General features: G+C 36.1%; 1 protein-coding gene across 1 annotated transcript; it reads left to right on the forward strand.

Annotated features, from left to right (window-relative positions):
- Positions 1-3,279: 3,279 nt before the first annotated feature.
- Positions 3,280-26,273, forward strand: LOC121254385 (transportin-1-like). Its single transcript, XM_041154390.1, is given in 30 exon segments — positions 3,280-3,707; positions 4,796-5,083; positions 6,374-6,463; positions 6,642-6,678; positions 6,681-6,718; positions 6,824-6,904; positions 8,254-8,304; positions 8,534-8,619; positions 12,330-12,396; positions 12,484-12,540; positions 12,633-12,662; positions 12,788-12,847; positions 13,008-13,121; positions 14,297-14,410; positions 14,906-15,004; positions 15,885-16,010; positions 16,117-16,191; positions 16,354-16,425; positions 16,575-16,685; positions 17,646-17,729; positions 18,230-18,337; positions 18,627-18,728; positions 19,070-19,132; positions 19,217-19,291; positions 19,915-19,986; positions 20,069-20,193; positions 23,289-23,340; positions 23,424-23,492; positions 23,581-23,640; positions 25,539-26,273. Coding segments are annotated over 30 exon segments (2,679 nt in total). The 5' UTR covers positions 3,280-3,518; the 3' UTR covers positions 25,623-26,273.
- Positions 26,274-26,758: the final 485 nt, after the last annotated feature.

Here is a 26,758-nt window from a genome sequence, read left to right on the forward strand (position 1 = left end):
TTGTCCGTTGTACTTCAAGGGTGGAGCGTATCCCTCACGCTCCACTACAGTCCTTGCGTTTACTTTTTTATTTTCCTCTAAAATTGAAAATGTGGATCTACAACTTCTCAAGCTGTATTTCACTATTTTCTCACGTATCATTTACGTTTTTTGTTATTTCATTTGTTTTAAGTTAATAATAAAAAATAAATAATCTCTTGGACATTTTGTCTATCGAGTGAAAGTCTTTTCATCCTCTTGAGGGTAGGGTTTGAAATATTTGCTTTAGGCAGAGTGTGGTCTCTAAGACAGTTTGTCTGTAGAGAGTTTTAGAAGTTAAGACCATACTAGTACAAATAAATTTGTGTACTAGTGGAGCCCCAATCGTGAGTAGTCAACTTGTAATCTGGGTTTTTTTCTGTATGTACTAGTCACAGCTGTAACTTTACTTTCATGAATGAATGTAGTAAAATTTTCATAAAAAAAAAACTCATTAATAAAAATATTGACTATAATTATATTAATGATGTTAGTTAATACTTAATAATATATATAACATTTTATATAATTAATAGTCATGGGTTAGATAAAAATCATATAATTAAATTATAAAATTACTATAGGGCTGCAAATGAACCGAGTCGAGTCGAATTCGAACTAGGGGTCGCGAGCTCGATTAACATATATATTTGCTCGAACTCGACTCGAGCTCCGCCTAACATATATTAAGATCGAACTCGGCTCGAACTCGAATACCAAAAATAAACGAACTTATACGAGCTCGTGCTACTCAACTCTATCTGGACTTCACGACTTGAATACTTGTTTCAAGTTTCATGGCATGGGTTCAATGGTGGAGGGAGACACCGACAGCAACACATGGATGCAAAGGAGAGAAAGAGCTGTTGGGAGATGGAAGAGGACGAGGCGCAACTGCAGTGGTGTGAGGTGGACGACGACGTAGAGGAGGTGCAGCTGCCTGCATATTCTCTACAGTAGAAAGAAGAAAAAAGAAAAAAGACAAAAGAAGAAGAAGAAGAAAGACGAAAGAAGAAAGCAGAGAGGTGGGGGGAGGGTGAGGGGGTGGGGAACGACACATTGTAGAAGAGAAGAAAAAAAAAAGGGCTCTAAGGTTTCTATCATGGTCAAAACGCATAACTTAATCAAAAGGGGTTGGACCCTTACTTGAAACGAGCTAGGTATCAACTTCACACACACGGTCAAAAAGAAATAAAACACTATAAATCAACTACAAAAAGCCCAAACTCAAAAGACTAAAATAAAATAAACAAAATGCATATTAAAATAAAATACACCATAACCTTAGCAATTAAATAAATAAAATAATATATATAGAAATATTACGAGTATTGTGACAAGCTTATAATAAATCAAATCGAGTTTATACAAATTTTGTTCACAAGCCTACACCGAGTTGAGTTGAGATTACCGAGTTTAACTCGTTTAATATTCGAACCAATATTAATGATCATGAATAACTCATTTATCAAATGAACCGAATCCGAATAGAGTTTATACAAGTCGAGCTTAAGCTGTTCACGGGCATCTTTGTTCGTTTGCAGCCCTAAATTACTATATAAAATACTATTAAAAAAACTATATATGTGATTCAGTTGATTCGATCTGAATCGACCAAAACTGTTCGGTCGGGTGAGGTTTTCAGTCCAAAACGATAAACTTACACCCGTAGGTGCATGTACTTCCTTTCAATGTTGCAATTGCTATTACGATTCTATAGTTATACTCTAAGGCCGTATTTGGTTGCTAAACTCATATGAGTTTAACTCAATTCAGTCTAATTTTAAGTTAAATCTAACATCTAAATATCCAATTCTTAAATTATTAAATTTATCTTAATTCAAAATATATTTACACATGAGACTTATAATCTTTTTCAATTCAACACTTCTTTACATGTGAGATTCACAACTTTTTTCAACTTCTCGTAAATACATCTAAACTCATCTTAACATCCAAATACAGTTAAACTCATTTTAAGTGAACCTCACAAAACTCACTATACCATCCCAACTTATTACTATTTATAAAGAACTCAACTTAACTCAACATCTAAATGCAATCTAAATCGTTGGTGCCAGTTGACATCAATATTTGTTGCATCAATTTCTCACGCCGTTGCTACTATCAAGTTACATCTAGTCCGACGACTATTGCCTCCACACATGTTCAAAAATATCATTGCTATTATTTCGACGAAAAATTATAGCTCTACCTCGAACATTTTTCTCCGAAAAAAATAATAAAAGGTCATTGGTGTTATTATCACATCGCATTCCAACTTTTTCGTACTAACTTTTGATTTTTTACATTATACCTGTCATCTTGACGTTACATTTCATATCCCCTTTTTAATCAAGTTCAGCTTAAAACATAATTTTCAGATTTTATATACATTTAACAAATGTTGTGGTATAAAAGCAAACTAATGATTAGATTTGATTTGAAATTATAAAATTTATATAAAGTATAGTATAAAGTAATATCAATTTTAAATTTATTTTTTCAAGATGAGATGAAAAATAAATAAAATATTGTTAGAATATAAATTTTTAATATAAATTTTATTTTAAGATTTTAAAAAGTTAAATTGTTTATTGTATTTTATGTGAGAGTTTAAAAAAATTATAATGATAAGATAAGATGAGATGATTTGATTACGTAATCAAAAGAAGTATAGATGTTTTTGATAAGTTATTGTTGGAAATCTATAATTGTTAATGTCGAAACTTGTTTGTCCGAATAAAAAAGATATTAAGATTGCGTTCGGATATTGAAATGAGTTGAATTATATTATAAATAGTTGTATTTTGTATGTCTCATTGAGATGAATTTAACTCTTGTAGGTTGAGGTTGATTTAACTTTTTAGATTAAAATATATGAAGTAGGTTGAGGTGATATAAAAAAATTAAAAAAATAATAGATCTTATCAATGATTAGTTTAAAATGAGTTAAATTAAAATTGATTCAACAATTAAAGATAACCTAAAATTGTTAGAATGTAATTTGCGAAGTAGTTTCAGGTAACCTAGGAACAATTTAAGATAAAACGAATATATTAAAATAGTAACTTGCTGCTCAAGAAAAAGGCTTGCTCTCCCACGATCCCAATTCCAGCAGCACTGGTTATGCCAAACACCAAACAAGCCTTCGCGATCGTGGGCTCCACTGATAATTACAGAATGATCCGTCTCTAATGGCCATATTTAACCCTTCAATGATCACTATAATACACTTGCATATACACTATCAAGATTCAAGACCCCAGTGAAAAGGGAGAGAGTCGTGAAAGACCCCCCACATGTACAATCGTCTGTCTCTCAGGACAATATGTTTTGTACACAAACATAGGTGCCTCTTTGGTTCTGTTCCGCCCACCAACGAATCCTCGCATCCTCTCATAGAGTTCTTCCTCCGATTCCAAAACCCTTATAGTTAGCGGAACACCCCCACGCCCCAACAAAAGGGATTTAGATTAAGCTAGAAAAATCGTTGAATAATGGCGGCGAGTAGTGCCCCGTGGCAGCCCAAGGAGGAGGGGTTCAGAGAGATCTGCGGGCTCCTGGAGCAGCAGATTTCCCATTCCTCTTCCTCCGCTGACAAGTCCCAGATTTGGCAACAACTCCAGCAGTACTCTCAGTTCCCCGATTTCAATAACTACCTCGCTTTCATTTTCGCGCGTGCCGAGGTAGCCCGATTCGTTGGACATTTAGTCTCGCTTTTACTTGCTGTCTAGACTGTGCACTTGACGTTGAATTGTCCCGAAAATCGGTTCTTTTCGTACTGGTGAATACTGGATTTCGACCGTGTTGTATATATAGGGGTTTTAAGGGTTTTTCTTGTGTTTTTGGATTTGATTGAACTGGTTGGCTGTTGATTGGAAAATAAGGTTTTTGTTAGATTTTCTGTGTCTGTTGACCAATGAGTGCATATGAATAGCTTGATGGTGGATTAAAAGGACGATTCGATTGCACTTCTTCGAGTTCTATTTAGCTCGAGTTGGGTTTAAGCATGTTTAGTTGGTGGAGTTGGTTTTTTAATTGACTCTTCGAACGGAGGAGGGGAAAGGTGCTGTAGAATGTTAAATTGGCTTCGTTATGCCATTGGACTATCCTTTTGTTTCTGGAATATATTTTCATAAACTATTGCGGTACTTGATTACTATTTTTAGATGCATAGACTTTAACATTTACTTTTTGCTTCATTGACGGTTATTCAATGGAGAGGAGTTGGATCATTGAACTTTGGATCGATTATCCATTGAGATGAGTAAAGCCAATAAATTCTTTGGGACAGCCAAACAAGCCCTGTTCACGAAACAAACTGAACAAATTTTAATTTCATGATCCAAGATATTCCCTTAAATGTTCACTTGAATCCCAAAAGCCCATCCCTTCTTTTCCCAGAAAAGCAAAATACAAATTTCAGATAGTTTGATACTTTCATGGATTTATGGATGAGGAAAATTCAATTTTCAGAGAGTTTGATATTTTTCCTGGATGCATGGATAAGTTGTTTTTAGACTGTTTCAATATGCTCATGTCATAATATATGCTCATAAATAAATATATCTCTGTCGGAACTGAGTGCACGTGTATTGTGGACTTTTACATATTAATCAAATATTTGAACTCCATCTTTTCAATTTCCAAATGATGAGCTTGTAGTTTTGTTTGTATATACCTTGGATGTGTGTAGTTTTCTGTGCATTGATGAAATTTTGAATGTTGGGTTTGGAATTAATTCATGTTCTGATTTTTTGGAACTTCTGAACAGGGTAAGTCGGTGGAAACTCGACAAGCTGCTGGCCTGCTCTTGAAAAATAACCTTAGATCCGAATATAAATCCATGGCTCCTGTAAACCAGCAATATATAAAATCAGAGTTGTTGCCTTGCATGGGAGCAGCGGATAGGCACATTAGATCTACAGTTGGGACCATTATTAGTGTTGTTGTTCAACTAGGGGGAGTTTTGGGATGGCCTGAGTTGTTGCAAGCTCTAGTCAATTGCTTAGACAGTAATGACATCAATCACATGGAAGGTGCTATGGATGCTTTATCCAAGGTATTTTCTACATCCTTCATTTGATGGATTATCATTATTTCTGATCTAAACTTACCTACCAAAAAATATTATTTCTCATCTAAACTGATGTTTGGAATGAAGGACATGTGCCAAAAAGCTTCTCTGCTATGGATATAACTTGTCAACTCTTTTGTCTTGTTCTGCTTCAATATAGTCTTGCTCATTACTTATGTTTGGGGCCTTGGGCTTTAAGGTGTTTGGGTTTAAGATGCTTTGTATGATTGGGTAGGAACTTTTTCAGAAATCTATAAGTTTGATGTGTGCATGCAGCTGTAAAATAGTGCAAGATTTACAAAAAAAGATTCATCAGTGAGATTAAAAAAGTGTAACATGAATTCTTTATCAGGCTTTATAAGTTGACAGAAAGAAATTTAATTTGGCTCTAATGTAATATCTATTTCCAGCTATTTTTTGTATCCACCTTGATTTGTTTATAGCATGGTGAACAAGACCTGAAGCTACACGGAATGTTTACGTTTATGCTTATGTTTTGGACTCAATGGACATAATTGCTATCATCTGCTGCAAAATTTAGTTTCCAGCTGTATTAACCATTCTATGTGGGTGTTACTTATATATATATAAAAAAAAAAACCATTCTATGTGGGTGTAACATGCTCCCAAGCTGATACTTCTTTGGGCCCAGTGCTTTTGGTTCTCAAACCTTGTAAGATATCCTCAAAGATAGAGGGAATGACAAAGAATTGAAGGATGGTTACAGTTCTATCAATGCAGCTTAAGGGGATAGACTTACAAGCTACTTTACCTTGGTCCGGATTGGCATAAGAAATCACTCACATGTGCTCAACTCATCCCCATATTGTCGCTGTCATCATCCTCATCATTTGTCCCAACTCCCCTAAATGTTTGTGTGGTTGGCTGCACACGTTATCTTTTTTAGCTGTAATGATGTTTGTGTGCACGTGCACACACTTGGGAGAGAGGACACAGCTGTTTGGTTTATTTCATCCTGGGATGCAAATTCTCTTTGCAGGGCGTTGCTAACAAGGTGTTTTCAGTGTTTCTTTTATTTTTACTTGGTATCATTTTGTGGCAACATCTACAAGCACTTAAACGATTACACTTTAGCTGTTTTTTATTAGTACTTTAGCTGTCCATATCAGAGGTGTTATAATCTAACCTTTTCTTAAAATAGATTTTATAATTCTTTTTGATAAGTAAAAATAGATTTTATAATTTTGACTCATTGATACTTAAAAATAATAATTATAAGAATGACTTGACTCATTGTTGCGTGTAATAAAACAGATTTGTGAGGATATCCCTCAAGTTCTTGATTCAGATGTACCTGGCTTAGCTGAGCGTCCTATCAGCATATTTCTTCCTAGATTATACAAGGTAATTTTTTTTCTTTGATTTAAAAAATCATTTCTTCTATTTTATCTTCATTTCACATTCTTTGTTGAACTGATATTATAAATGTTCTGCACACAAGTTTAGAATGGAACCCTGTAAATTTTGATGCAGCTATTCGGGTTTTTTTGGTTGATTTTTAACCTGGTTTTTGTTATAACAGTTTTTCCAGTCACCACATGCCTCATTAAGAAAGCTTTCCCTGGTTCTGTTAATCAATACATTATGTTGATGCCCACTGTAAGTACAATTTAATAAATTGCTTTATCAGTTCCCACTAGCCCTTATCCAGATAACAATTCATGCACATTGGAGATAGTCACTGTTATAAGCTGAATGTCTCAGGCTTTATATGTATCCATGGAGCAATATCTTCAGGGTTTGTTTGTTCTTGCTCATGACCCTGCCTCAGAAGTGCGGAAATTGGTAAGCACTTTGTCTTGTCTTACAATCCTCGGGTTAATGAGATCTTCTAAATAACACTGTTAAATCAGTTCTCTACTACTGATGGAATTATTTTGCTCTTAAATTTTAGCCCTTTTCATGGTTAAAAAACCTAGTTATGCAAAGCAATTTATTGAAACCTGACACCAGCCAGCTAGACTCTGTGGTTGAACACTTCTTACCTTGGAAAAGTACATGGCAAAACAAATCTCCTCAAAAGCGGACTCATTTGTTTGGACGGTGGCGTAAGGAAGGATCATGATAATGGATAGTGTGAGGAAGAGGCACTTAATGGTGATGGTTGGTGTTGTATGTGCAAGAAATGTGATGAAACCATTGATCATTGGCTGCGTTATTGTGAAGTGGTGAGGGCCGGCCTTCTGGGTTTTAATCTTCAATCATCATGTTACTGAGTGGGTGATGCCTCAACACTCCATGGATATAATGGAGGCAACTTGAGTATAGAAGTATTTGGAAGGACCTTAGCACTTCCAACTTTGAAGATTGCAGGAGAACATTGTTAGAGTTGAAAGCGTCTATGCACAAATCTTTTTATGAGTGGACAATTTTTTTTTTTTTTTGATAAGTAAAAGTATTATATATAAATCAATAGGAGTAACAAAGTACACTGGATGTATACAAAAAAATCCCTAACCCATATACTAGGGAGCTCCTACTGCCCCAAAAAGCCCGCAAAAAATACCCAAAATACATCAAGCTCGAGATAGAAAACAACACACCTCCCTAACCCCAACCCCATCCCAACCCCAACCCAATGTTTCCCGTAGCCCAACCTCCACCCGAATACCTTCTATGCGAAAGACTACCGCCCTCAACTTGAGCTACCGCCCTTAGCGTCATAGTTGATTGCACAAAAAAGACGCTTCAACTCCCTGCTTGGGTTTGCACCTCTAGCATTCTTTAATAAAATTTAGTATCTTTACCTATAAAAAATCCAATTGCTTGTAGCAGGTCTTTTGCTATGCCTGTTAGTTTCTTTCCATACCGTAGTTAGGTGTGAGCTGTAATGCTAATTATGGATGAAATTAACTGTCAATGTGACATATTTCTATTTTCGTTCATGTGTCCTATGCCAGTTTGGAGAGAGTTGGACTGTATTTTAAATTTTGAATTGGTCATATCGTTGAGTACTTGTATTTGTCCTATTACTAAGATGGTGGAATGCTTTTGCTTACACCAATAGTTGGTTTTAGCTCTATATTTACCACTCTTGGGCTTCTTAGTGGTTTTGTTATTTTTGACAGAACAGGAAATGCTATTATGTCCTATAAGCTTGTCTGTGATCTCACCTATTTCTTGTATACCTATAGGTTTGTGCAGCATTTGTTCAGCTAATCGAAGTCCGTCCATCTTTCTTGGAGGTTAGCTTTTTGTTCTGCACCGTTATAGTTTTACACGCGCATTTCTGTTTCTATTATTTGCTGGTTCCTCTATAGCAATTTTTGGTATTTAGTTTCCAATTGAGTGTCTAGGGTCATGCTTTGTTGTGCATCACAATACCATGCTATCTTATCTTGCAATGCCTATTGTTTATTTTAACGCTACCACTTCTTAAGTGTTGCTGATGCAATTTTTTACATTGTGATTCAGCCACATCTGGGGAATGTAATTGAATACATGTTGCAAGTCAACAAGGATAATGATGATGAAGTGGCTTTGGAGGCCTGTGAATTCTGGTAATCCTGTTTGTGGCCAATCAAATTTACATATGAATTGTGGTCATTTGTGTAGGAGCTTTCTTTTTTGTTTCTTGAGTCCCTTCTAACATGCAACTTAATTTTGTGTTAAGGTGCCTTCAATTAGTAAATAGAAGGAAAACGAGGTTTTTAGTGTTCTCTTCTTTGCTTGCTGAATTTACTGTTCAATATTTTAATGTGATCAATGGAAAGTAGGTGACCTCAATTAATGTTCGAGTCAAAATGATTTTTATTATTTAGGCTGTTGGCATTTGGTGGGCTAATCTATGTGGTAGTTTTGACAATTTCTCAATCCTACACCTACATTTGCACAAATTGTTGTGTACAATATATTGCTCCCTCCCCTTTTTCTCTACACCCACCCACTGACATGCTATATTTATATATATGTGAAGATATTGGTTCAGAAGTTGAAATTCTTGGATGATTTTCATGGCCTTGCTTTCTTCTTGATCGAGTTCTTTTAGTCCTACTTTGGCTCTTTAATTCCAGTGCAAGATTGTGAATGTTGTTTCTCTAGGTCCATTCATATGCAATATCGTCTCTCAAGGTTATGAATTATGGGTAACAATCATTATAATCTTTTCTAGTGCAGGAATGCTAAAAACTATTTTGAAATATGATCTTTCTAAATTTGATTAGTCTTGATACATTCATCTTAGGTGTTGGATAAAGGAAAAAAGAAAGCTGAGTTGTAAGGCCCAATAAGGGGGAGCTGAATCACAAATCATTTAAGCAAAAGAGTGGGTTGGGCGTGATAAGCGATGGGCCGAATCCTGTAAAATTGGATAAATGAAAAAAGAAAGTTGGGTATGGCCTAGTTTCGATATCCAAGCTCAAGAGAGTGTGGTGGCTCAAAAGGAGAATCAGGTATCAGTGTAGAGATGGCAGAAATGGATACCCTTCACCACAGGTGACACAGAAAAGTTTACTGACGTGTGCTAAACCCCTTGGTCAATGTTCTCTTCGATGAAACGACACTCACACTGGCGTTGAAGGAAAATAATGTAACACCGACTCTTGGGGGAGGTGTAGGGTCTATCAAAGTGGCGTAGAAAGGATTGCCGGTGAGTGGCGCACCCCTGTCAATGTACCCTTTGTCGAAACAACGGCACCAATGCTGAAGGAACTTGAGGTATTGCCAAGACTTGGGGGAGGTTTTTGGGTTTTCCGCCAACCCAAAACTTCAAATGGCATGGCTCCACCACCCACGATGGAGGGAACAAGTTTCTCGGTACCTTTTCAGGCACCTTGTGGGTCAACACACTTTGGACTAGGTGGTGACAGAAACAATGGTGAAGTGGAGGAGATATAGGATTTGTATGCAAGAGATAATGTGCAAGAAATGATGGGGTTGTCATTGGTGCCTTGCGAGGAGGAATATTTAGGGCCTAGTCTACAGTTTGGAGCTAAGTCTGCCGAAGATGTTTTCCCCTGATATCTTTTCCACCGATCAACAATATAGCTGGTTCATCATCGGATTGGGTTTTGAAAAAGGTTAAGGAGATACAATAGTGTGTGGGGATTACATGCGGAGGATTTGAGAATCAATTCATAGCACTACTCACTGCAATTGAGGCGAGCCACTTACTTGGAACAAAATCAAGATCTCATAAGAGCAGGGAGTTAAAGCGTCTTACTTATGAAATCACTTACTTTAAGAACCACCTCGACTTGAACTAAGGAAGGTAGTTCAAGTCGAGGGAGGACTAGAGGGAGGGCAGAATCAATTGTAATATGAAGCTCAAGATTCTAACTTGGAATGTTTGGGGACTAAGATGTATTTCTAGTAGGATCGTTCTGAGTTTACAAGTGTTAAGGAGTTTGGGGGTGGACTGGGGATTCGTAACTTGATGAACTTCAACCAAGCCTTATTGTTTAAATGGTTGTGGCAGTACCAACACGAAAGGGAGGCCCTGTGAAAGTCCGTTATAGATGCACAGGTTGGGGAGGCTTGGGGTGGATGGTGCTCGAATGAGATACGCGGTCCATATGGGGTGGGTTTGTGGAAATACATTAGAAAGGGTTGGGAGACCTTTTGAAGACATGCACATATTGTAGTGGGTTACGACTCTCTTGTCAAATTTTGGTATGACAAATGGTGTGTTGAACGAAGCCTCCAAGACACTTTCCCTGCCATATTTGAGCTCACATGAGCAAAGGATGTAGCAATAGCAGACCTCTTGGCCTTTTCTAGTGGCTCCCCTCAATGGAATGTTGATTTCACTAGGGCAGCCCAGGACTGGGAGTTGGAGGCTATCATAGAGTTCTATGCGGTATTGTGTTCCGTAGGTGTGACTGAGGGTACAATAGATAAGATGATTTGGAGCCCTTCCAAGAGTTAAATTCATTGTCAGATCATTTCACAAAGTTTTAACAAGTCCAGGCATGCCCACATGGAAGAGTATTTGGCAGACGAAAACTCATTCAAAAGCAATTTTTTTTGTTTGGACAACATCATTGGACAAAATTCTTACTACAAATAATTTAAGGTAATGTCGGGTAATGGTGTTGGATTGATGTTGCATGTCTTAAAAGAATGGTGAATCAATAGATCATCTACTTCTATATTGTGAGGTGGCCAGGACCATGTGGGATGAATTTTTTGCAGGAATTGGATTATCATGTGTTATGCCTCTTAGATTTTTGGATTTTATAGCAAGCTGGAGAGCCCTCCAAGGTAATCCACAAGTTGCAACAATCTGGAAAATGGTTCCTATATGTATGTGTTGATGTATTTGGTGGGAGCAAAATGATAGAAGCTTCGAAAACCGTAAGAGAACAATGGAGGAGCTAAAAGTTTTCTTTTTTAAAACATTGTTCTTATGAGTGGGGCCATTGTTTGTAACGGACTAAATGTCCATGACTTTTTATTGTCAGTTGTAAATTCTAGTTAGGTATTTTTCCTGTATACTCCCTGTGTACTTGAGTTTTGCCTATTTCTATGAATAAAACTTATTGATTACTGATAAAAAAAGTATTGAGGAGTGTGTTGGGCAATTTAAAGTGGCTTGTAAAAACTTGGGTTTATGGGCAAAACCTAGATCGAGGTAGGCGTGTCTTTGGGCTTGGTCTAGATTGGATAGGTTTTTAATTTCTCCTTCTTGGGCTTTGTTTGGATTATTTTCCTAGATGGGCTTAATGTGCATGATCTCCTTATATCTATTTTCTGCACCCTAGCTAGCTGTGTTCTCTTATATACATCCAGTGTACTTGGCCACGCATATGATATTAATAAATTTTTTACTTATAAAAAAAAATCTTAGGTGTTTTTATTTTTTATTTTTAATTTAAATGCTCAATGCATGACGCAACTGTTAGCGTGAAAAAAATAAAACTGATTTGTTTTTTTTTTATAAGTAAGAAGTAAATATTATTGATACGAATGAAATAGGCATAGCCCGTGTACACAGGAAGTATACAAAAGAACACCTAAAACTGATACTAGTGGTGTGGCTATTTTATTCTTCTCCCTTTTTTTACAAAGGGAAAAATATATCTTTTATATATTACATGGCATGTAAGTAACAGTTGCTTAAGAAAAAAATGCTTAACTGTTAAGTGGGATGATTATGGAATTTGGGATATGATGTTTGGTACTCTTAAACTATGTCTTTTAAAAGTTTCAGTTACATTTCCTTCTTTCAATTTTGATAAACATCCTTTTCCATATGGATTATTATTGGCAGGTCTGCATACTGTGATGCTCAGTTACCACCAGAGAAGTTACGAGAGTTCTTGCCTCGTCTAGTTCCGGTACAGTTGGCTCTATGTTGATATTTTGCATAACAAACATTTTTCTTTGGAGTCGTACAATTCTTTTTAGCATATCTACCGTTGCAGGTGTTGTTGTCCAACATGGTTTATGCTGATGATGATGAATCCATTGTGGATGCTGAGGTTAAATTTTCGATCAATTTGGGTTTTTGGGTGTATCTGAATTGGTTCTTGCTGTTGTTCATAATTCACCTGGCTTTAATTTATTGCTGCAGGAGGATGGGTCTCTCCCAGATCGTGATCAGGTTAGAATCATGTTCTTGTTATTGAGTTCCTGAGTCTTCTAATTTATATGTTTCTTTGCTTGTAATATCCTGCTCATTCAAGTTTTTTTTTTTTTTTTTCACTGCTGCTAATTTTTTCCCTGCAGGATCTCAAACCTCGTTTCCATTCCTCACGACTTCATGGATCAGATAATGTGGAAGATGATGTAAGCAAAAATATCATCGTTGTTCTCTTTGCTTATTGAAATTGTTTGGCTGGTCAAGTCAACTCCGTAAAGATCACTTAGTTTTCCTTTCATTTAACTACTTTTTAGAAAGTTGACATCATTGGGGTGCTCTTCTAAATCACATTCTTCAAATCTACAGGACGATGACATTGTTAATGTATGGAATTTGCGGAAGTGCAGTGCTGCTGCCCTTGATATCCTCTCAAATGTGTTTGGGGATGAGATTCTTCCAACATTGATGCCTATAGTTCAGGTGGTTGATTTGTTTGGCATTTGATGTAAATATTTGACTGTGGAAGGATATACAGCTTTAGTTGCTTCTTTTCTTCAAATTTCTCTCCTAAGCCTGTATCCGTATTGGAGCTCACTTATTCTTCACTTCCTATTCGCTGTTAGTATAAATGGACCTTTAATTGCTCATAACATTACATGGTTCTATAATGTTGAAATTGCCATTTTGATCTTTTAGGTTTTGATGGATTATTTTGGTCATTAAGGCAACTGATTTCCTGAGCATACTTGCTATGTATGAGAGTACTTATTTATCCAATAATTTGGTTTAAAAATATGTTTATATTGTTTCTTTTTGCCTTAATGTAAAATTCAGAGCATGTGCTAGTACTTTGAAGCACACAAATATTCACATATACGAATGGGAAAACGAGCAATACTTGAATTGCTGTTGATTTGTTTGCTTAGAACACTGCTGTAAATTGCACTTTAATATATCACTTTATTTCTAAGGTGGTTGGTAACATTAGGTAGGATTTTTGTTCACTTTTAAGTTTTTGGTGCAAGTGTATATGTAACGTGTAACGCTCCAATAGAAGGCCCAAACCACATGGCCTATACTCCAAAAGGACTAGTTAATGATACAATTGGAGTCTCATTGGAACCTTATAAAGAGCAAGAACTTCTCATTCCCAAGCAATGTGAGATCCCATACACCACATACCCTTATCCTTATCATATGGGGTGTCACAATCTCTCCCCCTTAAATTTTCGACATCCTCGTCGGGCCAATCCATCGTAGGTGGCACGGCTTAAGTCCCACATTTCTGGTTGAGATAGGCTTCGATACCATTTGTAACGTCTCAATGGAAGGCCCAAACCACATGACCTATACTTCAAAAGGACAAGTCAATGATACAATTGGAGCCTCATTGGAACCTTATAAAGAGCAAGAACTTTTTTCTTCCCAAGCAATGTGGGATCCTATACACCACCTATCCTTATCCTTATCACATGGGTTGTCACATCACGTGTACTTGGGCTGTTGCCCATTCTTATTTTCAATAAAATTTTGTATTGATTAAAAGAAAGGTTTTTTGGGTGCAAGTGGGGTCGAAATGTATCCTTTTGGGAATAGTTTCTCTCTGGAGTAGCTCCTGTGTCAAATGCATGTTTTCACATCTTGAATTTCCACAGGCCAACTTGTCCACCACAGGTGATGCAGCCTGGAAAGAAAGGGAAGCAGCTGTCTTGGCTCTTGGTGCCATTGGTGAAGGTTGCATTCATGGTCTATATCCTCTTTTATCTGAGGTAATATTTTGTTATCTGATCTCAATTAACAAGTTTGAAGCAGATGGGTTGTGGCTTATAGGTAAACGGGTGCCAATATGACGTATATATGCAAAATTTGTGTATTCATGCTTTGGAATTTTATTTTTCTGCATTAGAAATTTAAATGCATCCTTGTCTGTTGGCTTCTCTATTCCCATTCTTCTTAGACTTCATTTTTGTATTATTCAGTTTTTGATTGCTTACTTTCCAATTAGATGGGAACCATGGAATTGCTATACTTTTGATACATAATTAAGTTTCAGCTTAATGATATTGCCGTCACCATCAGAACAGTAGGTTGGTGGTGCTGTGCCTATTCACTTTTAAAAAAAGTTGTGATAGTCAGCAATGGGATTCTTATTCTCCACAGTCTTATTCTTATTCTACAGCTGCTACTTTACCAAAACGAAATTATATGCTTGCAGATTCAGCTCATTGAAAAGTTAGAATTGAATTGTTGTTCTTCATTTGCAGATTGTCACATTTCTTATCCCTCTTTTAGATGATAAGTTTCCGCTCATTAGGAGTATTTCGTGTTGGACACTTTCTCGCTTCAGCAAATTTATTCTTCAGGTATAATTACATTTCCATTCTATTGTCCAATTATAGTCAAAGATCATTATTGGTTTCTTTCTGATGTATTCACTTATTTTACCTTTCTAGGCTGATAGAACACGTAACGAGTTGAAGCTTTTAAGTGGGTTTTTTAAATTAAATTTTTTAGAGTAGGTAGGATTAGTCAAAACAACAGAATGTAGTTGCTCTGGAATAGGGCAGAACTACAGGAATACTGAATGTTGGTGCCCTGGAGAAACTCATTATTGACTATATATTGGTTTTTTTGGTCTGATTTCCTGGATGATCAATGGGAGTGGGGTGTCCACCCTACTAGGATGCTGTGTGGTCAACAAATTTCCTATCTGATTGAAAATCATGATTCATAAGGTGGCTAGAAGTCAGCCATGCTTATTCTAGGGAGCAACATCATGCCTTTAAAATAGCTTAGCTGAACTGAAGGGTGTCAAAAGGCTTTCCTGAACCAAATGAGATATATTTTTGTGCAGATCTTCTGCTGAATATTTATTCTTAAAAAATGTTTTTGCAAGAAATATGACACGTCCTGAACATCTTGTAGCTTGCACTAGATATTTAACAAAACTTGACAGTACTCTTTCACAGTTTCATCCACAGGAGCCTTATTTGGCATATCCTATATCATTTTAAAAGCAATTTAGTTGCAGATCTCTATTGAAGCAGGGAATTCTGATCAAACTCGCATAAAACCCACCCCCATAGGCATCTTGACACAAAGTATCTGATAACACATTGAATACACCATTATACATAATATAGATACGATACTGTTATGATTAATTTCATATCTGGAATTGACTATGACTTGTTATTCTTACTATAGTTTGAGGTTGACAACCTGTCTTGTTTTCTATCCCAGGGTATTGGACATCAAAAAGGCTACGAGCAGTTTGACAATGTTCTTATGGGTCTTTTGCGAAGAATACTGGATCCTAACAAGCGGGTGCAAGAGGCTGCTTGTTCAGCTTTTGCAACAATGGAAGAGGTTCTCTCTATGACTCTCATGTTCTTTCTTGAGAAGTGATTTTAATATTTCATTTTTCTTAGCTTTTCGAATTAATAAATCTTAATGGTGGCTTGTTAATTTGCAGGAGGCTGCAGAAGAGTTGGCACCACGCTTGGAAATTATTTTGCAGCATCTAATGTGTGCTTTTGGGAAATATCAGGTTGCATTCTGGCCTTGCTTTTAATAAGTTTGTCTCTGCTAGAATGATGAGATGTAATGCTGGTTGATTATCAATTGATTTCTGCACAATGCTTTATGCTTGGTGTCATTATGTGTACACTCTTGGCTGTGTTAAACTAAAATCTTACGTTATTATATCCAGAGACGTAATCTCAGAATTGTATATGACGCTATTGGAACCTTAGCAGATGCTGTCGGTGGGGCACTGAATCAGGTATTTTCATTATGATAAAGGCAATCCCATCATCTGTTTTCCCAGCTCCAGATCTTTTCATGTGGAGTACTTGTTCTTAAAGTCTGTTGCCCTGCTGCATTTGTTGAGAAGACAATTATATGCCAATTGACCGACACGATGATTTGCAGCCCGTTTATCTTGACATTCTGATGCCGCCATTAATTGCTAAGTGGCAACAACTTTCAAATTCAGACAAGGAATTCTTTCCGCTGCTGGAGTGTTTTACATCTATTGCACAGGTATTTTCAGTCAGTTCTTTTGATCTTGTTCTACATTATTGTTTCATTGTGAAGGAACACTTGACAGAAATTGTGCTGTGTTAAGATGGTATTCTTCCCTCTTATAGTTTTTAACTACATTTACTTTAAAACGTTAAGTGCTATAAGAAACATGTTGGCAGTATTTGGTGGACAAAATCAAGGGACTTTGTGATTGCTGTGCAGAATATTTTAGGTGTCCAACATCTTGTAGTGGTGTCTGTGCAGATGATTGCAAAATTGCACCATTTCTTCTGCTTTATTCTTGGACTAGATGCAATATGATCAGTTTAGATATGTGAAATTGTGGTGCAGCAGTACTTGTAAAAAATAATGAATATATTGATCTGTCAAACTGAGGGAATATTGAAACTCTAATGTATCAGTTATATATATTGGCTCTAGCCAATGTGCTACTACTGCTGACGATCAGTCGCATGATAAAGGTTTCATCCATGATAAAGGTTTCATCCTTTTGGTTCCCAATATTAAGGCCCCCTTTCTTTCTCTTATTACTCTTTCTCTTTAATATTCTTTACCATTTTTATTTCTGAAATTAATTTTAAAAAACCATAGAAACTATCCATCACAATAACACGGAAGTATAAAAATTCATGGGATATGAATAATTACAGGGTCAGAGCTTTTGTTGTTTCTACCTGTTTGAAAGTTTGAGAGTCATAACTCTAAGGTCTTCAAGTTGAGTTTTATAAGCCATATATCTCTTAAATCATCCGTGTTTTCTTTTAAATAGATAAATCCATCTTCAGACAACTGTATGTCACATATATGCTTAATGTGCTAACCACATGCATTCACATGCATATATGTCACATATATCTCTACCGTTTATAGACATTATCCTGGTCACAGAAGTAAATATATGGATCACTAATAGGAGTTGCTGTAATACAGAAGAATAATTTGCTTTTCGTCTTCCAGGCATTGGGAACGGGATTCTCTCAATTTGCCGAACCTGTATTTCAGAGGTGCATAAGCATAATTCAGACACAACAAGTGGCAAAGGTTTCAATAATTTGATGTCTTGATTGTTTGAGTCAGCAGTCATGATTTATTGTTTATTATTTTGCCCATGGATCATTACTCTTACTTTATGGTTCTCCAAAGTTTATATCTTTCACCTACAAACTACATCTTATGTTTATCTTTGCACCCCAAACTACAAAAAGTTCATAATTCATATATTTGTCTCCAAACAAAATATCATTGTTTTGAATTGTGAGAGCAACTTAAGAGAAATCAATGTGTGAAATGTTGCAAGAATGTATTACAAATTTCTGCACTATCGTCATGATTCAGAATCCTATCTACATTTTGCATTCGGGTAACATCCATATAATTTTTAAACCTCAAGTATTCTATATTTTTGTGGCATTATCATTATTTTTAAACTGCATGGCATTATTTAAATCTCATACTGCATTTTTCTCTTAAGATGTTGATCTCTCTGAAGTATGGTCCAGCTTGTAATCTTTTCAAGATGTTTACTTGAACTTCTATTGTAGGTTGATCCTGTTTCAGCAGGGGTTCAATATGATAAGGAGTTTATTGTTTGCTGTCTTGATCTGCTCTCTGGACTTGCGGAGGGTCTTGGCAGTGGGATAGAGAGTCTGGTACTCCCCTTTTCCTGAACTTCCTGAAATTGCTTTCTTCCTTTAGTTTGTTTACTCATGCTAACTCATTGGGTCTTGTTAAGAAAAGAAAAATGATTGTGCCTCTTTTTGGGTAATTTTTTTCAATTTCCAGATTTTTTTTGTGTGGTTGATTGCAAGTTGTCTAAAACAGAGCTGGGATTACAGCATTTCTGAATGGAATGTGGATTTCCATGTATGAAGAAAGTCACATAATATGACATCTGCGTTGAATTGCATAGTTATGTGTGTTTACATTATTTTTCTGCAGGTTTCACATAGTAATTTGAGAGACCTGCTTCTACACTGTTGCATGGATGATGCTTCTGATGTCCGACAGAGTGCGTTTGCTCTTTTTGGGGACCTTGCAAGAGTAAGTTGATATGCATCAGAGGACCTGATTTTATGCTGAGCGCTTAGGATAGGTTCACATCCCTTCACTTGAACTGCTTGTGGGATCTGAGGACTTCGACATAGTGACTTCCTATGTTTAAAAACTACAAAAAAAAAAAAAAAAAGAAAAAAGAAAAAAGAAAAAAAAGGCTTTTCTAAAATGGAAGCAGCTAGGTACCATAAGGCAACAGGGTTAGCAGTTCTATTGGAGCTATAATTTTTTTTTTTGATCGGTAATTTGGAGCTATAAATTTTGTTGTAAGGTAATTTATCTATTAGAATCCTTGATGCATATCAATTTTCTTCATTGATTTTTATTAGGTATGTCCCGTTCATTTGCATCCCCGTTTGTCCGAATTTCTTGATGTTGCAGCGAAGCAACTGGTAAGTGAAACTAATGTCATTGTTATTTACGTCAAGCAGTAGTTTTGGAACCCTTTTTATCTATGTAACTTATGTGCTGTACAGAATACTCCTAATCTGAGGGAAACTCTTTCAGTAGCAACTAATGCATGTTGGGCCATCGGGGAACTAGCGGTTAAGGTATGCCAAGCTCTTCATGCTCCCTTAAATTACTCTTAGCTTTTGCTCGACTCTTGGTATCATTTTAACTGTCTAATTAAGTGCCGGGGAGCTGTTTTTTTTGGTCACTTGAAATGAATTTTTTTTGGTGATTAGTTCACATTGTGCAGACTTTGGCATACTTGATCTATAATCTTCTCTAATAGCAAACAGCATTCGTTCATTGCCATAGGTTCTTAGGGTGGTCTGCAATTTGTCATTTAGAATTCCTTGGTTTCAATAATCATTACTTCAGTGGCCAACGTCATTGGATGGACAAAGGACTCATTAAGGTTTGCATAATATGTCCAATCATGAACTTGCATTCGGGCAATATGATTATGGAGATCCTAGATTATGGAATCCTAGCCTGTGATCTTGGCTTTATACTGGTAGATGCTGTGCCACAGACAAATTTGAGTTTATAACCATTTTATGATCTCCCTCTAGCCCATATGTTTAGTTCTAAAATGATGTAGCTATAATTATATGGATGCTTCTTCTCACTTTTATGAATCTTTATTAACTAAGAACAAAGTCCATGACTTTATTCACTATTCCCTTTACTTGAGGGAGTTTAAACTGGATGTGATTTTTAATTTCAGGTTCGTCAAGAAGTTTCTCCAATTGTTTTGACAGTTATTTCAAGCTTAGTTCCAATCCTTAAACATGCAGAGGTGATTTGTCCTTTTTATTTTTGTCTGTCTGTGTGTATTGTAGAAAATGTCTTCTTTAGTTGCGTTTCTTGATCCCAAGCAGGAGCTCAACAAGTCATTGGTAGAAAATAGTGCAATAACACTTGGAAGGGTTGCATGGGTTTGTCCGGAGGTTGTGGCACCACATATGGAGCATTTCTTGCAGTCTTGGTGCACTGCTTTGTCTATGTAAGTAGCTCTCTGCCTGCACTGATTAATGAAACTTTTTTTTTTAATTTTTATAATTAATAAGAATTTTATTATCATGAATAGGCATAGCCTAAGTACACAGGAAGTATACAAAGGAAATACCTACTACACTCTAGAAAACAGGAAAAACTAAAACAGAAACAGATTCAGTACATTGTCATCATTCCTTTCAAAGATCTTAGCCCACAAACTCAAAGTAGAAAAGAAAAAGTTTCGAAGATCTTCAAAAGAGCACTCCTTGTCTTCAAAACATCTCCCATTTCTTTTCAGCCAAAGACACCACATTAAACACAAAGGAATCATTCTCCATCTAGCAGCAACCTCTTTCCTCACCTCACAACCCCGCCAACATGCAAGAAACTCCACAACTTCCTTAGGCATCACCCAAAATAAACCTGTCCGACCAATAACCTCATACCACAAAGAGTTTGCCACCTCACAATGTAAAAACAGATTATTTACAGATTCTCCATCCTTCTTGCACATGACACACCAATTAGCTATACACAAACCACGTTTTCTAAGATTATCCGTAGTTAATACTTTCCCTAGAGCAACCACCCAATTGAAGAACGCCACCTTTGTAGGTACCTTCACCCTCCAAATGCTTTTCCATGGAAATACACAGCCAGCATGACAATTAAGCACCTTATAATAAGAACTGACAACCTGGAATTTCCAGCATCATCCGACAATAGTCTATCCTCTCTTCCCTATATCACTTTTGAATTATAAATCCTTCCCAAAAAATCTGAGACAACATTAACTTCCCAATCATTTGGATTTCTACTAAAGTCAACATTCCATAAAATATTATTATCCGTACATTGAAGATAATCTGCCACAGCAACATTTTGATCCCTTGCCAGCCTATAGAGAGATGAAAAATCTGATTTAAGAGCTGATTCCCTACAGCAAATGTCATGCCAAAAGAAAATCCTCTTCCCTTCCCCCACCTTAAATTTAATATGTTTAGAAACCTCCCCCCAACCTTTCCTAATAAACTTCCATAAACTCACCCCATGTGCTCCTCTAACTTCTTCAGAACACCAATCCCCCCACCCATTCCCATATTTTACTGCAACAACATTCTTCCATAAAGCATCTCTCTTCATGATATCTCCAAATCCATTTCCCAAGATGTACTTTATTAAACAACCTCAAATTTCTAACCCCCAATCCTCCACAAAAAACTGGTTGACAAACCTTGTTCCAACTAACCAAATGAAACTCCTTTTCCTCCCTATAAGAAATTACGATAAATATTCTCAATTCTCCTAGCAACCCCAGCCGGCAAAGGGAAAAGTGAAAGAAAATAAGTGGGAAGATTAGACAATGTACTATTTATCAAAGTATTTCTTCCCCCTTTAGACAAATATATATTTTTTCCATCCAGCCAACATTTTCTCTATCTTCTCAATCACCCTATCCCATATCAAAACAGATTTGTGAGAAGCACCCAATGGAAGACCAAGGTGCTTCATCGGCAATGAAACAATCTTACACTTATAAAAAATATTGGCCAAATGAGATATTGCCCATAGCACCCACATGAACAATTGCAGACTTGTTTAAGTTAATCCTTGCTGAAAATCAATTGTCATCGGCAAAAAGAAGATGAGATAATTTAATGTTATTCCTTTCCTCTTTTCCCACCTCAAAACCCGACAAGTGCCTTCCTTCGACTGCCGCTTCCAACATTCTACTCAACGCATCCGTGACATGGACAAAAAGAAAAGGAGATAGCAGATCTCTTTGTCTCAAACCATGTGAACTATTAAAGAACCCCTCCGGAGTGCCATTCACCAAAATGGAAAATCTTGACGTCAACATACACTATTTGATCCACATACACCATTTCTCCCCAAAGCCATATCTCCCAAGCAAATACAAGAGAAAATCCCAACTAACATGGTCATATGCTTTTTCCATGTCCAATTTAATCAAAATACCAGATTCATTAGATTTAATTCTGTTGTCCACATATTCGTTAGCAACTAAAACCGAGTCGAGGATTTGCCTCCCTCTTACAAAGGCATTTTGTGATTTTGAAATAATTTTTCCCAACACCACACTCATACGATTAGCTAGCACCTTAGATATTATCTTGTAAACCCCATTCACCAAACTTATTTATGTCAATACCTCTTTTTCCTATCTGTGGTATATGTATCGATAACTGTTGTGTCAAGAAGGTCCTGATGAAAATAATCAAACTTTTCTTCAACGGCTAGCAAGATAACTTAGAATTCAGAATTACTGAAGTAGTTCTACTACAGATACTAAGGTTGCATTTGGGTAGTGAGGTGAGTTGAGATGAACTGTGAATAGTAGTGAGTTAAGATGGAGTGGGTTTGTAGGTCCTATTGAGATGTGTTGGAGGTGTTTGGATGTATGAAATAGGTTGAGATATGTTTAATCTTTTATGGAAAGTTGAAAAAGTAGTACGTCTCATCAATGATTGGTTTGTTGAAATAATGATGGAATAATTATTTTATTTATATGTTGTAGTAATAAAACACAATTATTATGAGAAAATTCTCCCAATGCATTTAAAGTTTTATTTTCCACATTTATTTTTTGAGCAAAATTTATTTAATTCAAAATTTCTAAAACTATTAAATATTAGCAATTGTGATTACATTCTCATGCCCCCATTTTATTCCAAGGTTTTCCCACATATTATGAGGAAAATCCCCCGATGCATTTAAAAATAAATTTCCCATAAATTTCCCCGATGCATATTATGAGCACGCGGACATGAGGAGGCTCACGGGGACACAGTGGCGAGAGATTCACCTTGATCTGCGAAGGCAGGAACCACAGAGAGAGAGAGAGAGAGAGAGAGAGAGAGAGAGAGAGAGAGGAGAGTTGGACTCACTTCCTCATGTCGCTCTCTGAACTTAATAGTAGAGTTACAAACATTTTGAACCCCGAGTCTTTGTATGCTCATGAACTTGTATGTGCTACTTTAAAATCCATAAATTTGTAGGTCATGATGAGATGATCTAGTATCGAACAATTACCATTTCTCACAGGCCTTCATGTTTCTCATGATAAATTAATTTGTGCAGGATACGTGATGATGTTGAAAAGGAGGATGCTTTCAGAGGACTATGTGCCGTGGTATACGTCTGCTTCCTTAAGAATTTATACTTTGAAATATCTGTAACTAAAAATGTTTTATGGTTTTTCACATATGATGTCAGGTTAAAGTAAATCCATCGGGGGCTTTAGGTTCACTTGTTTTCTTGTGCAAAGCGATTGCGAGTTGGCATGTAAGAATGGCTTGCTTTTGGAGATAAATTTTATTGTGCTGTTTCCTAAATAAAGACTTAAATGGTGTCAGTTTTTATATGTCAATAGGAAATAAGAAGTGAGGATCTACATAATGATGTTTGCCAGGTGTTGCATGGTTATAAACAGGTTAGTGTTACTTTCCTGCAGCATCTTTATAGAATTGTTGTGATTACCTATATGCTTCCAACTTCAATAGATGTCATGGAACTAGTAATTCTTCTATAGGCTTGGCTGAGTCATGTGCAATATCCAATTGTTCCATCTACTTTTTAGTGTGTTGGGTATATCTCTATGTATTAGATTCTTTTGTTAAATTCTTGTTTGATGGTCACTAATCAATAACATGTACAATTTTCGAAGCAGAAACTCTGCTCCTCATTCTTATCTTAAATGTCCCTAAAATTGGTAATTTAAGTTTTAAAGAAATTTGGAAGGTCACATGAATAAGGATTATGCAATTTATAATTTTAGAAGTGTAAAACAGTTCTACGTTTTTTTAATGTAATTGTCTCCTTTGCTCTATATTTAATAGAAAAAATCTATACAACCTCCTATTATTCACACAACCTCCACACACCGTACTTTTTTTTAATTTTTTTCTTTTATCAAAAATTTAATATATGAATAATGAATAGAAAAATTAAATTAGTTTAAAAAAATAAACTCAAAAAAAAAAAAAATTTAAAAATTTTAAAAAATGTGGTGTGTAGAGGTTGGGAGGTTGTGTAGCATTGCTCTATTTAATATATTACAATTAGTAATCGAAGAAGGCCACATTCAGATTTCTCCATAATCACACGCACACATCTCATGAGTACACAACTAATTGCTTAGGAATGGTGCGTGGGACCAGTGGCAGATCCATGTTGTACTCGAGGGGGGCCATCCCCCCCCCCCCCCCCCCCCCCCCCCCCCCCCCCCCCCCCCCCCCCTCCCAAAAAAAAAAAAAAAAAAATATAATCTACATATGCTCTCTAAAATTTTCTAAAATTTCAATATATTTAGAAATGTCTCTCTCCAGTTCTTTTCTTATGGTCCCAAAATTTTGTTTAATTTCTATATATTATTTATTTTCAAGGATGTGACCTCTCCAAAATTAAAATTAAAACTAAGTTTAGGAGAAATAATAAGCTTATTAATATGGATCTCAAAGTTTTTTGATATTCAATATTGAGCTTTTTAATATGGAATCCAAAGTGAAAATACAAGAAAAATTATTTAAGATCACTGATTTATATGACAAATAGTTGAGAGATTTTATCCTCTAGACTTCATTAAGCAAGAAAATAATTTATTTAATCTCTCAATTATAGTATTATTGTTTAATGTGATATGAAAATATCTAGATTTTGCATGAAATCTGATAAAGTAGCTTACAAACTAGAATAAAAGATGATATTCTAAAAGATCCCTTGATAGTTTATATGAAGAAAATAAATTCTAAATATTTCATTACAAAAATAATAATGGATGAATATTATTCCATGAAACATTATCATTAGAATCTGAAACATATATTAAGTTGTGTTTAGAATTTTATTTCTACATACATGTAGCAAATTACCGAGATATAATTTTATATGTAGTTATGTTTTTATGACTTTTCAATCTCTTTTTAATTTATCCAAGCGAAATGATTTTGGCAGTTCTAGGATGTGCAAATCTCACCCACTCCCTTTGAAAAAAGTTGGTAAATCTAGGACCCACATGAAAAAATCATTTTTTAATGGTGGACCCCAATTTTTTTTTTTCAAATGGAGTGCGTAGAGGTTGCACACACTACGACTGTATCTAGCATTACTCTTTACATAAATGTGTCAGTAAAAATGTCCCCCCCCCCCCCCCCCCCCTTCCCCAACACAATTGCTGGTTCTGCCATTGCGTGGGACCAATATAAAATTTATTATTTGTTAATAAATTAGTTGAGAAGGAGATGAAATTTTTATTATTTTGTAAGATTTTGTCTATGGAAACAAAAGTCGGCATGGATATTGATTTTCTGGCACCAATACATTATTTGGCAGATGCTTAGGAATGGAGCGTGGGACCAATGTATGTCTGCCTTGGAGCCCCCAGTGAAGGACAAATTATCCAAGTATCAAGTATAATGTGAGTCTTAGCATATGTATTTTCTCTTCTGGCACTCTTCTGCAGCGTGCTCACTCGGAATGGCGTGTCTGCATCAATACTGATAGTCATGTGTGCACTGTCCGAGATATTGTTGCGGTCATGATTAACCAAAGGCAAAGTCTGTCCCAATTTTCTCAGGCAAAGCATTGCGATGGCCTGACTCGTTGAAGTTTGGAGCTAACTTGCGGAACCTTATTTGATTGGTCGTATTCATACACCATTTGATTTGATTTGATATAGGAGCAACTTAGGGTTGCGACATGCATGAATATGGTGTACAGGGGTGCAGCTTTCTAAGCAGATGGAATGTTAATTTTTGTTGTCTTCTATTTAGAAATTTTCTAAATATTTTTTACGACCTTTTTTTTTTTTTTTTTTTTTTGGTGGGGGAGAGGGTTGGCGGGCGGGAGCTTCAAAATTTTCCCTAGCTTACGGTGGATGAGGTTTTTGTCTTTCCACAGATTTTGTACTAGTGGATTGAGACATACATCTTCTTGGACTTATACCTTTATATAAAATACGGGACCCATTGATCTTCTTCTCTCATTCAGCGGCACCTGGATTTGAGTTGTGGGAACAATAAATATCTGTAAGGTTGGGTTTCATAAATTGTCGAGTAGTTTCTTTGATCTGAGCTTGGCTATGCGAATGCTACACGTTACCTTCCCCTTTTTGACCAGATGCTGTATGCCATTTGAGCTCTTCATTTCCGCCAATCTCTGATGCCTCAAGGTTTGTGTTCTAGGTTGATGCAAGGATGCGGATCATCGCAACCAAGAACAAATATTTCAATGGACGGATAGGAAAAAAAAAAGTTTCAAAGGATGCCGATTCCATTAAAATTTCAGGGCCCTGTTTAATAACCTTACAGACTCTGTATCCTTGACCTCAGAAGCTAAGATCAGACTGTATATCCTCACAAAGGAGATAAAATAGATCTTTTCTGTTATCACTACCTCCATAAAGCTATCTATCGGCTTATATAAGGATTTCGGTTGGTTTCAGAATATTGAGTTGGCCAGGCTACCTCAGGAAAGTGGATTAAGGATACGCCTCGGGCTTAATCTACAGAACCTCTACAACATGAGTCTTCATGTAAATTTTCTTTTCTTCA

This window comes from Juglans microcarpa x Juglans regia, chromosome 3D (assembly GCF_004785595.1).
Source record: "Juglans microcarpa x Juglans regia isolate MS1-56 chromosome 3D, Jm3101_v1.0, whole genome shotgun sequence".
In the NCBI taxonomy this organism is placed as follows: domain Eukaryota; kingdom Viridiplantae; phylum Streptophyta; class Magnoliopsida; order Fagales; family Juglandaceae; genus Juglans; species Juglans microcarpa x Juglans regia.